Here is a 15,050-nt window from a genome sequence, read left to right on the forward strand (position 1 = left end):
GCACAGTTGATATGCTTCAAAGACTGCCACATTAAAAAAATACAGTACATACATCCTGTAGAAAAATGTTTGATAGAATCCACAATTTCAATGTAATGAAAAAATAAGCAATTTACAAACAAAACACAAGCTTTTTATTTTATCATCATTTATCATTATTATTTGTATGTAAATCTAGTAAATACAAGGTAACATAAAATCAACAAAAATTATTCTTTGATAAACAAATAGTACTGTACTGTGCTTAAAATGAACTCTTGATTTAGAAACACATAATTTTAAAATCAATCTTTCAACAAAAAGAGTAACTTTTTTTTAACCTTTTTACATTACCATCTGTTGCATATCTTAAAAACAGTTATTGCATTATTATATGGATAGGATAGATAGGGTGTGACCCATATCCTATTTCTGAGATCAAAGAATGTTTCGATAAGAAGAAATAAAACTCATATTTAATCATTGAGCCTTCTACTGCCCCCATGAAAGCCTCCAGCACCCATAAAGGGGCATTATCGCCCACTTTGAGAAAGGATGGTCTAGACCAGTGTTTCTCAACCCAAAACTCATCGCAGACCGGAAAATATCTGCTTTTTTTAAGCAGACCAGTGACAATATTATTTTTAATTGAAAAAAATTCTCTGTTGTAAAAAGAACTGCAAACTACATTGAACAATAAATATTTGTTATTTATTTACCAGTGCATTAGTATACAAATCAATGTGATCAATGCTTTTCTTTTTTGCTAGTAAGATCATCAATTCTTGGATTTAAGGTGGTAACTGCAAGGCGTGAGGCAGAACTAACAGTAACGATTTCATTGTTTTGATTTTATCATTACCATTGCTGAAAACGTTGATTTACATAAGTACGTTGTTGAAAAAGGTAGAAACATCCTAACTGCCTTTTCATGTAAAACTGGATATTCAGATTTAACTTTAATCCAAAACTGTGTTATGTGCATTGATTCAAACAATGTTTTAAATCCCAAGTCTGAACTTAATTCGATTCGTTCTTCGTGTTCAAAGTCGTTCAAATCTATTAGTTTGCTATCAATAAATGAATTAATAATCCACATATTTCCTATTCGGGAACAATGCATGACAGATTAAATATATATTTTTAAAGTTTTTGTGGACTGGTCAGATTAGAGTTGTGGACTGGCGGTTGAGAAACACAGATCTAGACTGTGGTTCAGAAAAATTTCATTGCAGAGATGGTGTTTCTCACTTGCCAAAGTTTAGACAATTTAAAAATTTAGAAATCAATAATTTGGCCGACTTTCTAGATTGACTTGACAGCAGGTTTAGACTGCATTTTACTTTGAGTGGAAGTTGCCATATTGATTTTTTCATCACAAGTTTAGTTAGAAATGGATATCATTCATTTCAAAAGTATTGTACTGGACAAATCAACAAAATTATTCATCTTGACAATTACAAAGGGAGAGAATAATATGAGATTGGAGTAATCCATTAAAAATCTATTTCAAAGAAAAATTCTAAATTCACTATAGATTTTCTAAGTCTGGATTTGCTCATATTTTAAATCATATTGGTGATGAAGTTAAACATCTAAATGGAAGAGGATTGCCATTAAATGTTGAATAACAGTTGTTAATGGCCTTACGATTTTATACTACTGGAAGCTTTCAGAGAATAGCTGGTGATTTTATTGGAGTTCACGTCTCTACTGTATGCAGGTATGTATCAAACTCTTATTAAATACATTTAAATTTTGTGTAGTGATAAAGAAGTTTATAATAGGAATAAGGTTTTTTCCCACTTTGTATTAATAGCTTAAATATTATATTCTTTAATAATTATTGCATATCATTATCAGAACTATCCAGTGTTTCCAAGGCATTAATTTGTATGAAGAATGATGAAATTGTATTTCTGATGGAATCTGAACTTCCATCTACTATTCAAGATTTTTCCACTTTATCCAAGGATAACTTTCCCAGAATAATTGGGGCAATTGATTGCAACTCATATTCCTGTACAATGTCCTGATAACAGTAGAGCTCAGCTAATTATAATTGCAAATCACTTCATTCCATTAACTGCCAGATGAGAATTACTTATATATGTCATCAACTTTATTTATATTTATGAGGTTAAGAAAATCATATATTAATTTTCAATAACATACAATTTTATTTTCTTCCATAAATTTTTTTATGATTGTAAATGATTGATAACTTAAATGACTATTTATTATGCAATGGCCTGTGCATTTTCCTAATACAGGTATACNTATTACAGGTATGATCAATGTTGCCAGTTTTTAAGCCCTAAATTTGCCAAAATCAGTGATATCTGTTATCCAATGTCATTTCTGTTAAACTAATTATTAAACTATGTATTGAAGTTGAAGAAATTAACAGAAGACAGAGGGAAAATACGCTTGCAGTATAGTACTTTCAAGGAAAATGGTAACAAAAATGTAAAAAGCTCATTCAAACCACAAGTCAATACCAGCATTACGATTTCAACTTTTAAAAGTTTGCAAACAAATTTTTAATTAGTTATTTTTTATTCTAATAAACAATTTCATCTTTTTATAATTGCTGAATTATTAAAATTAAAAATTAAACACTATTACATAAAAGTAGTTTATCCTGTTATTAATCCACAACTGTAAAATTGTACAGCTTCAGAACAGTGAAAAAAACCATTTCAAAATGGATTCTGGTGTATTTTCTTATTGCAGCATTACTTCCTGCTGCCTGCAGATAGCTATGATTGGTCATCCATATTCAGCAAACGAAATCAACAACACAGTTAAGGAGACAAATTCCCTGACTTTTTGACAATTTTTGACAAATTCCCTGACTTTCCAGGTGCGTAGGAACCCTGAATATATTATCTCTCTTTTCAGCTTTACAGTTCTGATGTTGAGTTATGAACACTATTTGCTAGCCACTTCAAGGGATAAGGAAAATATTCCAAATTCTTGCATTTATAATGTCATTTAAGATCTAAGTGACTAATAAAAATCAGTACAGTAATTTGTTTTTTGTAATTATTGAATAGGTATAATTTTTTAACATTTTTGCTTTTTTCAATAACTGATTTATTAAAAATTACACTTTAGCCACCACAAAGCTGTTGACAACATAAATTATGCCATAAGTGCGAGAAAACCAAATACCTTCCTAAACTTTAAAGTGGTCGGCAAATTGCCTTCATAACACGATCTTTGAACATTCACCAAATAAACACTGTTGTGATAACCTTAAAACTGTTTCTTTTTCATTATTACTGTTCTATGGTTCTTGTCAAATGAACAAATAACTTGGGCAAAATTCATGGTTTCTTTGTACTGTAAGTTTAATTCAGCAACTTTAATAACATTAATATGTAGGACGATAAACAGTGATTGACAACTTAACCAGATCAGTCTTCTCTAATAGATAAAGAATATTGTTCAGCTTTTTACAACCTGTCCCCTCCCCTATTCCTATTTTTTAGGTCTTTATTCCAGCCCCGCAGTCAAAATTTGTCCTCTGAAAGAGTATTTGAACTGATTCTTTGTTTTTGTTTTAAAGTATTTTGTACATAATTAATTCTTTCAGAATATTGAAGATGAGACTTTGTGTTTTTGTATGGTAGATTATGAAGGATGGTGTCTGCTATTTACAGATAAATATTATAGATGTCCTATTTGAAGGGTCTGGGGATTATAAAAATGTCTGTTAAGTAGAGGTATCTGTTATTTAGGAGTGTCTGTTAATGGAAGTTTTACTGTAATTTTATTAATATAGTATATATAAAGTCGTATGTCATGAATCAGTGGGAACCTTTTTCCTTGTCCTTTAAAATCATTTTCAAGGTCACTTATGTCCAGTATGTATTGCTGCTGAGAACAAACGCTTTGAGGGGGTATTAAAATAAATAATGTATTTACTAACAATTATTGACTTCATTTTATTTGTTTAGTTAAATCCAATCCAGACATTATTTAATAACCATTCTGCAAAGAGATATTCAAGGTATTAATCCTTGTAAAAAATGAACTTTAACTCTAAGCTCTGAAAACTCAATCCATCATGGTTGCTAATGACTAAATTGTTTTTATCCCTCAAGCTACAAGGGAACTTGTATAGCAAACCTAGTCTAACGTCTAAACTTTTCAATCAGCTGATTTTGTTTTTAACGGATAAGGCCGATTTTGTGTTTAAAGAGTTAAAATGGTTCCATTCAATTCTCCATGCATCACTTCCTCAACTAAATTCAATATTTTTGAAATGAAAAGGATATGAGAAACTTTTGACTTACCCTATGTATGTGAATGTTTGTATATATACACATATATATGGTCACAGATTGACTAAATAATGAGCTACTTGAGAATATAAGAAAATAATAATTAATTATTAATGAAAAAATACTACTAGATAAATGGTTTAACATAAAAAAAGAGCAAATATTTCACTTTTAAAAATATAGAATAATGAATGAAAATTGCAATGTAAAAAGTTCTGAAATAGAATGGTTCTGTAATTTTTAAAAGGTCAGCATAATCCTTAGAGCCTACATTGTTGATACTGTAACTTGTAATTTATAGAACAGTTTGTTGTTATACAGTGTATTGTTTTACTTTTATTTTGTTTTTTTTTTGTATGTTAAATAAGATCAACAGTATTAACAGTAAAGATTTAAAGGTCTAGAAATATTCATGGTTCTCCCAATTTCACAAGATCCCATATCCCTCGTCCCTGAAAATGTGGAAGGCCAACTGTATTATAGTTACAAATACTTTTTGATAATTATAATTTTATATTTTTAATCAAATCTTTCAAGTTAATATTAACAAATACTATCTAATTCAATATTTTGAACTTACATGATTTTCAGCTTTATGTGCTTGTGCTTCTTGAGAAGCCTGCTTTAATTCTTGAACTTTCTTTCTTAATTCCTGCTGCTGTTTTCTTAATTCCTTCAAATTTTTCCGTCTTGTTTCATCATCATCCTCATCATCATCCTCATCCTCATCCAATTCTTCTTCTTCACAATCATCACTTGTATCACTATTACTTGAATCAGAAGCACTCCCACTACTGCTGGAATTTTCTCCACTTTCACTAGAACTACTAGATTCATTTGACTGAATGTCCGTATCTGATCCACTATTTTTATTAGTAATTTTTTTCTACAAGAAAAAATAAATTCATATAAAAAATTTATTGTANTCTTAAAATATATTAATTTATTTTAGAAATTTTTTCTAAAATAAATTAATATATTTTAAGATATTAATATATTAGTTAAAACTACATAAATAAATATAATTAAATTTGTATAAGCACAATCAACTACATAATAGTTCTAACATTAGTACAGAAATAAAATGTATTTTGTCCAAAAGAAAAGAAAAACAAAATCCTGAGGAGCATGAATAAATACTACTAATACTTCTTTTTGATAAGTCTACTCATGTTCATAATGTGTGTTTTCAAAATTTGTTATGTACACTGATGGCCATTAAAATTGCAACACCAAGAAGGAAAGCAAATAAAAAAAAAATATTTATTATATTTATTGTACATAAACAGTATGGCATAAAGACAAAATGATTAAATTTGCAAGCAGTTTGGGAGTTTACAGGGGCGCAAAATTAGTAGACACTTGCCATCCCCGGCGGCTAAAATGGCCCTTATCCGTTTAATAAATTTTTGTTCTTTAATTTAACTCTTTCTGTCCTGTGGGCACTAAGAAGGCCTCTTTTAGCAAGCCAATTATGAGTTTGGCCAGGCCCACAATGAGACAGCTGAGTAGTGAGGAATGGGGCCTGACATATCTGAATGAACCACAACATAAAAAATTCCTGGGGCTTAATGTCTAGATTATTAATATAATATTACAATATGATATTAATATTTAATATTTATTAATACTAGATTGTCAGTTAATTAAAACTAGGAATAGTAATTAAAATTCTGACCTTTATACCAAAATTGAAACTAAAAATAAAAATCAAAACTATTTAATTAAGTTCAATTACAATTTAAACATATTTGAAAAATTGTGGATAAACTACATGTTGTCTGTCTTGATTGATTTGATTAAATTTAATCCAGGCAAACAGAATTGAGTTTCTAATTAAAGATCTCTTCATAAAGTTTTAGTTTTAGTTTCAGTTTTGATTGGTGGTGACAACATTTTGCTTTTAATACATATATATTAAAATATATATAATAGATATAGATATTATATTATATTGTATTTGTAGGCATATTTATGCACGAAATAAAATACAGCTAAAAAGGTAAAACAAGACTTTGTTTGGGGGGGTCAAGAACAGATTATTTTATATTGTTTATTATGGAAAAATTTGTTTCATTTTTCGAACAACTTTTAGGAACAAACTAAGTATAAAGCCTGAGGTTTCATTGTTATTAGGATGTCATCAACATAACAGGTATAAAAAATAATATATGGCAAAAATTTCTGGAGTTTTCTAGATTCTAGTTCTCTCACTACTGACTTGCACAGGTCCCCAGTGAATGGACTTTCTATGGGAATGCCACATTTTTGCAGATAAGTTTGATTATTAAATGTAAAAAAGGATATTTAGCCGATTATAAAATTTGCTAGTGACAAGAGTGTGCTGATGGAACAATATGAAACAGAAAATCATGTATAGCATAGAAACAAGGCATTAGTCTGCAACAAACTGAGAGGGGTAACATAATGAGTGGTAAAAATTTCAAAAAAAGAAAACAAAAATAATTAGCCAAATACTGTAAATGTACTTTAAAGTTGTTTATAAATATTATACAGTAGAAGATTGCCAGTGCTAGAAGTACTCTATTGGCAACAGTTTTGTAAATAGGAGACAAAACTCAATTTCCTCTCAAGTGCATGATATCATGAGGTTGGTATAAGGGCAATAGTCCAAACTTACTTAGTTTGAAAATACTTGCCACAAAAGTACAGCATTGCGCAAATTAACATTGTACAAATGAATTTGTACATGAATTTGTATATGCTTAACAAAGAAGTTTCATATAGACAGAGTATTGGTGTGATAAGCCTTCCGAATTGTTAAAATCCTATTTATTAGGTTATCTAACTCTATCTAAATTAAAGTCGTGAGCTAGAAGCATCAATTATTATTATTAATTAAAGAAGTTTCAGTTTACTGTTTGTATAATATATTTACTTTTCATTTTATATGTTGTTTAAAACAGGGTGAAATGAAGTCATTTACTTTTATAACATTGATAATTTTTTTTGTTTCTTTTTTTGATGGACTTGTCACATACTGATACAGTATGTAACTTCAGTTGTCTCCTAACAAGCTCCAGTCATATAAACGAAAGTCATTCTGAAAGTTAAAGTGAATAGCAAAAACAAATAAAAAGCTGGAAAGATTTTTATTTGTTTAAAATAAAAAGCTGGAAAGATTTTTATTCATTTAGCGAAACTGATCCAACCTACAAAAAAGTGGAAAGCAAAAATTTTCAACATGTGAACTGACTGTGATTTTCTAAACAGAAATTCATCAAAAATGGCATTAAACATTACATATTATTTACTTTGCTTTTTACATTTGCTGGTGTTTTGCTGTCAGTGGACAAACCTAAATTGAATATATAATTTGCTTTTTCACTTTTCTTTTTTTTAATAATCACTTAAAATTTTTCCATTTCAAACTGAATAACCCATAAGTAAAGAAAGTTCTGTAGAATACTGAAAAATATGAAGTATAGAACTGTATAATTGAAAAATGTAGAACTGAAGTGTTTTATAATGAACAAAGTACTATGTAGAAAACCATTTAACCTATAATTTCAAAAAATGTACAATTGAGAAATGTAAAAATGTAGTAAATATAATGGTTAAGTAAAAGTCAAAACATAAAAAATAGTTAAGTTTCCATACTTTTAGTAGAATCAAGATTAGTTTCCATCCACCAAAAAATTTTGAAAAAAGAAAAGAAATTTAAACAAAATATTGTAACATAGTACTTTTTATGATATGATGATTTACTCTAAAATGTAAACAATAAAACAAGCAATTTTATTAACAATGTTTTTCTATGGTGCTCAATTTACTTTCTGTGGTAAATTTAAGATTTTTTTCAATTAAGATATATATTTAAGATTTTTTTATCTTGTATATTTTATCTTGTATCTTTTCTCTTTTTTTATCTTGTATATCTTATCTTGTATATCTTATCTTGTATCTTTTCTCTTTTTTTATCTTGTATATCTTATCTTGTATCTTTTATCAATTAAGATATATATTTAAGATTCATTTTTATCTTGTATTCTATGATGCAAACTTACTACAAAAATTAAAATTTTCAATGTATTCAAATTCAATATTTATTTATTCTATTTTCTAAAACTATTATTGTATCTGATGATATAAAGATACTTTTATTTTTATTAATGATTCTAGTAAATTAATACAAAAGTTGTTTTCAAAAATTTGAGATATCTTTCTTCTCAGATTTTAAATTTATATATGATTTATTTGTAATGTTTGTTTATTAATTAATAAACATTGATAAAAATATAAATTTAAATTGCTGGGCTATTACTTTTTTTTCTTTTATTAGCCCAAATATAAGCCAGTCCCCAATTTTGAAATCCTTACTTTAAAAACAAAAAAAAAAAATAATTAGGATGTGAATACAAGTCAACCCTTTACTATTGGGTTGACTCATATTCACATTCCATTTGCATACAAAAATTAGCAATTTGATTTTAAAAAATTAAAAAAAATGAAAATAATGAAGTATTCTTCATTGCTTTATATCTTCATTAGAATTTTCTTTATAGTCATTCTTCTTCACTATTTCATTACTACAACGTCATTCAGTACATTCAGTTCTAGAACAGTACATTATCCTCTATTCCATTCAAGTTGATGGTCACACACCATTTCTCAAAGCTCTTTATAATTGTGTCTTCATAAACACACTTTCATAGTTCTGCTGTTATTCTAACTTTTACAAGAATATATGAAATTATTACTTTTTATCTATGCAACTGATTATGAAAACTAGATGTTTTTAATTACATTACTTTCATTTTAAAATTACTTTATTTAAAAGTAACTCTTTTTAAATTTGTATTTATTAATATCTCGAAATCAATCAGCAAAAATAAATTTTTGGTTGCTTTCTTAATGATTTTTACAAATCACATTTAAATTATATCTAACTGATCAAAAATTGTATTCAAAAGGTTTGTTTTATAGAAATAAAAAGGCATGGGATAGCTAGATTATAATTGACAAACTTTGTAACTTGTTGCTTTTTTGTTGATATCAATAAAGATGAAATTAATAAAATTTATAAGTAAAATCAGCTGAATATCCAATGCACCAGATAGTACGCTGCCAAGCACACACATCATATTAGGGAAGTAGATTTCCATAAAATATTCCACATGTATTCCCAAAAATACTTGCACAGATTTAGGATTATCAAAACCAAAACTGTGTGTTTTATTTTAATACAAATTATTTTTTAATAAGTATTGAAAGCATTTTTTTAATAAAATCTAAAACATTTGATCATACTGAATACAAAAATTTATAATTATACAGACATATTTTACAACAGAAAAAAATACCATGGTAAATTTTCAGAACCTCCCCAAATTTTTGACAATCACTTGATTAGTAGTCTTTTAGGAGTAAAATAAAAAGTTATCAAAATAAAATTTTTGCAGAAGTTACCAAAACTTACCAATACTTTTGAACAGGACAAAAACAACTGGCTTAGCTTACTCGACTACTTTTGAACAATCGATTAATTGATTATTTATAGTTATGCCAAACATTTAATTCCTGTGCATACTTTGCAGACTGAAGAATAACAAGTCACAACTTAGCTGGAGCTTATCATTGCTAAAAAATTGACCCACCAAATTTTAGCATTTAACTCTGTATCCCATATACCACAAACAGCTATCAAAATTGAATATATTGGAGGTTGAGAGTGATGTTTTGTATCTTTAAAGCAAAAAGCAACTAATATTCAAGCCAATATGATATATAAAAATAAAAGGAAAAAAAAAGCAAAAGTTACCTGTTTGTGATGTTTTTTCAATTCTTTATCTTTCACATGAATGCCATTTTGGGAGGAAAGAGATATTGAAGCATCTTCATATTTTTGTTTTGTTTTTCTACCTAAATTATGTAAAGAATTTACTGATGATGAAGACATATCTAATGACTCAGATAAAGATTCCAAAGTTTTTCTTTTCCCTGAATTTTTTTTTAAAGGAGGATTTGTTGTGACAGAATCTGCAGAGTCTGATACATTCAGCATCTGTTTTTCACTGAAATATGAAAAGCATTAACACCATTAATTCAAAAACAACTTAAAACTTTTAAAAATATAGTAAAAATTTTTTTAATTTAAAAAATTATTATTATAATATATATTATTTGTGGATTACTGTCTTTTATAACTTTTGTTCTGTGCTTAAAATAAATTTTTACTTTTTTACTTTTTCCATAAGTAATACTGTTCAATTTTTTCATAACTTTAGAAAATATTACTGAAGATTATTTTTCCATATTAAGAATTATTGTTGCATTATTACATTTCTTTACCTTTAAAAAATATTATCCAATATTACTTATCTATTTAAAGAATAATTTCCATATAAATCAGGACTGCACACTGGAACGAATATAAAATTAAACTCACTTGAGCCTTTAACTGGTGTATTACTATTAAATCTTATAAACTGAATGTTATTTGAACTCATACATGTGCACATTTATTTGGAATTCCAACTTCATACTAAAGCTGTTTTTTTATGATGATCATTATGTTTGATCATATTTATTCAAATCACAAGAACACATGCACAGAGGAGATTGTCATGTGAAATTTCCAATGTTTAAATATGTTCGAATTTCATATTCGTTTTAGAGGATCCAGCTAGTTTACAATTAAATGATGCCTGAAGAAGAACCCATTAGGGGTTAATAAAACATTCGATTTACAAGATTTAATCATAATACACACCAGTTAAAGGTTCAAGTGATTCTAATTTTATATTAATTTCTATGTGTGTATTGTATTTTACCCATATCAATGTAAACTTCATAAAAACACTTTGTTATAATAAAAGTAAAATCTTCACATAGACTGCCTCATTGAAAATCCTATACCTATGGAAGCAATCACTGCTTCATAAATATAAATTCAGAGTTTTAATTTAAAGTTCAATGTATAACCTGCCCTATCTCAATCCACATTCCTTTTCAAATTGTCATTTTAAACACACTTGTGAATTATATTCATAAAAAATGATAAATTTAAAAAAAACTGTTTTATATTTCCCTGATAAATTCTAATATTTTTAAAAACATTTTTTACTTTTTTAATATAATGTTTTAGGATAATTNTTTTTTATTTATTTGTTAATTTATCTAATATTTTTGTTTTAAATTTAAACGTAAAAATGTTCACATGTTCTGTTGTTTAAATATTAAGTTTTTAAAAATACATTTGAATTTCAGTTTACACCTGAAGATGACCTATTGCATTAGGTTGAAAACATTAGTGTTTTGATTAATAAACATATCTCAACAAGAAAGGTGTATTGATAGTTTATTAATGTTTAAAGCTGAGTTGGATATTTATTTTGATCATAATAGAATTTTTCATACTGTTTTCAGATATAAAAACAGTTTTTCTCCATCATGTCTGGTTTTTTGTGACAGACAGTTTATATGTAAAACATATTTATTCAGACATGCACCTTTGATCCCTTCACACGCTGTTGAAATAACAATTCCATGACAAGGTTGACCTTTTATTGCAAGCTACTTGTCCACCATACAATGCAAAAAAAGTTAAAATAGTGTTCTAGCAGTATAAAGATAAAATTAATAAATTCATTTTTAAAAATTGCAGGAATAAATTTACTTTAACAGAAAAAATTATCAAAAGAAACTGACTCATCTTGTATGTATAGTCTCAAGAAATATAATTTTTTCCTATTAAAGTAAATTTGTCCCAGCAAGTTTTTAAAATGCATACACCTATTCATTTATCTTGTCTAAAATGGCAAGACGTGGAGCTTCTGTTATGTTTTGTTTTTGGAAAATCTCTAGAATGTCCAACAGTAATCAGCAAGCATTCTTAAAATCTACTGGCCCTTATATCTCTTTTCCATAATAGAGATGTATTGATGGAAATGCTCCCCGTGTTCATCACTGACAGCACCAAGAATGTCGGGGAAGAAATCCAGGTGGGAATCCAAGAAGTGCATTCTGAGGGACAAATTATATCCCATATCATTATAAGACTTTAAGAGCCCATTCAAAATTCTTCTGTAATTTTGAGCTTTGTGATTACCCAAGAAATTTTGTACAACATCTTTGAATGACTTCCTTGCTGACTTTTCACCTGCACTTAACAAGCTTTCAACTTTTTCATCTTTAATTAAAGTTCTTATTTGTGGGCCCATGAAAACTTGTTTTGATTTTAGCATCACTTATATGAGGAAATTTTTCCTTTAAATAATGAAATCCAGCATTGTTTACATTCATTGCCTTGACAAAGATTTTGAAAAGTCCTAACTTTATATGAAGTGAAGGTAGAAGAATCATGTCAGCATTAACTAATGGTTCATGAATAATATTTTTCTGGCCAGGAATACACATATTTCATGCTTTGGCCATTCCTTCTTGGTGTAATAATTTTTCTTGTCTCTGCTGTTCCACTCACACAAGAAACAAGAAAATTTAGTATAGACAAGCTGCAAACCCATTAATAATGCAATGGATTTTAAATCACAACATATGATCCAATTGTACTAGTGATAATGAGTTTTTTCAAGAGTTTCATATCAGTCGAGAAGCTAAAAGTTCAGATCCCTATCAAGATCATTTAGCTCATCTTGAGTTAATAAATGAGGTTCATAAGTAGATGTGTTATCTTCAAAGTTAGGATCATCTTTCTCCTCATTTTCAACTTCTATAACCACTTCATGTTTCAAATCTTCACCAGGAAAATTGTTCTGGCAGACCTCATACAGGTAAATTCTTACAGTGAAGAACTGGCCTCATAGCAGAAATATAAATTTGGGTACTTCACTGTGTGTTTGGATTTACTAGTTATTTCTTTTATAGTTGTCAAACAAAAATCACAGTGTAACATGATCTCATGGTTCATGCCAGACCATGGGTACTGCAAAGCTCAAGTGTCAAGGACAGTCCACTCTGTCAAACATTTTACACAAGTTATACAAGTTGAAAATGTAGTGCCCAATTTTTATCCTGATTGCCCACTTTACAATCAAAATATAGTTCATAACATTTTTTAACAAGCATTCACATCAGCTATAAATCACAAGACAAATGAAATTCATCTTCACTCAATGCAAATACCACAAATTCTGTGTAGTAGTGGCCTGTGGGTGATGAGTCATGTTATGATTCATTAATCTGCTATCTGAGTAACAAGTTGGTAAAACAAACTTGTTATACATATCCCATCTTTGTTCTCCCTGCAAGAGGTGCACGAAAGTTTCTGTGGACGGCTAGATATGGAGCCAAAATTTAAGTCTATGATTATGAAATATCAGAGGGTGATAAAAAATTTCAATCCCATATTTGAAATCAGTAAAAAAAATCTATAGGACAAAATTTCTATTTTCTGTTTGCCAAAAAGCATGTTGACCAGTGTTGTTATTCAGTCATCATTCAACTGAAATTACACTGTATAATCAACAATACATACATACTGAATATGAAAAGAATAAAAGTTTCAATTAAGTGTGTTTGTAACTATGAGTAAGTTGCATTTAAAAAAGTGCAGAAAAATAAATTAAAATTTAAACCCACGATTCTTCCTATGTTGGCCAAATATGTTACTTGACTATTTCAAATTGAGTAACATTACAACTCAGATTAAAAAAAAATATGTCAACTAATAAAAATAATAATAATAATTTTATGCCAAAATTTTTGGGTTAAAATTAGACTCAATTATATTAATTAATGACTGACAAAATTAGGTCACAAAGCAATATATTATCCAAAATATACTTAAGTAATTTAAGTTTCATTTAATTTAAACAAGAATATTAGATACAAATGAGCATATCTGATCTTATAATTGTAGTAATTTAATAGTAATAATATAATAATTTTGAAATATTTTTAAAATATCTACCTGAATTATGATTTGAACCAAAATTCTGCTCCAAGTGGATATTTTTCAGATTATCAGATGAATTTTTAGGTTTTAAGTAGCTATGTTTAATAATTCATAATATGCATATTTATAACCTGAATCTGCAATTATTGTAATTTAGTCTAATTCTAGTTTGAAAACTTTTGATATACAGAAAGACCCTGCTTAATGCAAGGGATGTGTTCCTAGAGGACAAAGCACTAAATGAAACAGCATTAGATGAGGTCATTTTAATGTAGAGTAAATAGAGAAAGAGGAATAAGCAATCAAATATAAACAGATTTTACTTTAATTTTAAGTTATTTTTATAATAATTTGCATAACACTATATGTTAAATAACACAAATATATGCATACAGAAATGTAAAGTTTATTTTTTATGATGGTCCTGGCTTTTCTGAAATTCTTGATTTTGTGAAAGTTGTGTAGATTCATTTGTCGCTTTTTTTCTTCCATTAAACAAATGTTGGTAACAGAAGATCACATTTAAATGCCTTGTTTTGCCTTTGCACTTCTTTCAAAATCTGAATCATTCGCTACAGTTTGATTTTTGATTTTGGTTATTGTTACCAAACTTTTAGTAAAGAAATCTGTAGAGAAATTCTTTGAGTTCTTCGTTTTCAGAATCACTATTTTCCAATTCTACATAAATTCCTTGTTCGGCCAGTTCTTGAAGGTCATTGTTGGTAATGCTCTCACTAGAAACCTGCTGTAACTCCTCAATATCCTGCTTGTCTACATCTCCTAGTCCTGCTGTATCGATTAGGTTAGCAATTTGGTCAACCTAATGATACAGTGATAGGCTCTTTTCATTGAGAATTCTTAGATACTTTCAGCCATAACTTCTTCCACACTCCGTTCATGCA

General features: G+C 28.0%; 1 protein-coding gene across 1 annotated transcript in view; it reads right to left on the reverse strand.

Annotated features, from left to right (window-relative positions):
• The window catches only part of LOC111632416 (uncharacterized SDCCAG3 family protein-like), a 57,026-nt gene extending 46,697 nt beyond the window's left edge, over positions 1–10,329 (reverse strand). Inside the window, exons 1-2 of the mRNA XM_023376829.1 lie at positions 10,054–10,329; positions 4,852–5,157 (exon numbers count right to left, since the gene is read on the reverse strand). Coding sequence (XP_023232597.1) covers positions 4,852–5,157; positions 10,054–10,296 — 549 coding nt within the window. The 5' untranslated portion in view covers positions 10,297–10,329. The remainder of the gene's footprint in view (positions 1–4,851; positions 5,158–10,053) is intronic.
• Between the last annotated feature and the right edge of the window lie 4,721 nt (positions 10,330–15,050).

Source organism: Centruroides sculpturatus, unplaced genomic scaffold (assembly GCF_000671375.1).
Source record: "Centruroides sculpturatus isolate CEXI.00-Female unplaced genomic scaffold, Cexi_2.0 scaffold803, whole genome shotgun sequence".
In the NCBI taxonomy this organism is placed as follows: Eukaryota; Metazoa; Arthropoda; class Arachnida; order Scorpiones; family Buthidae; genus Centruroides; species Centruroides sculpturatus.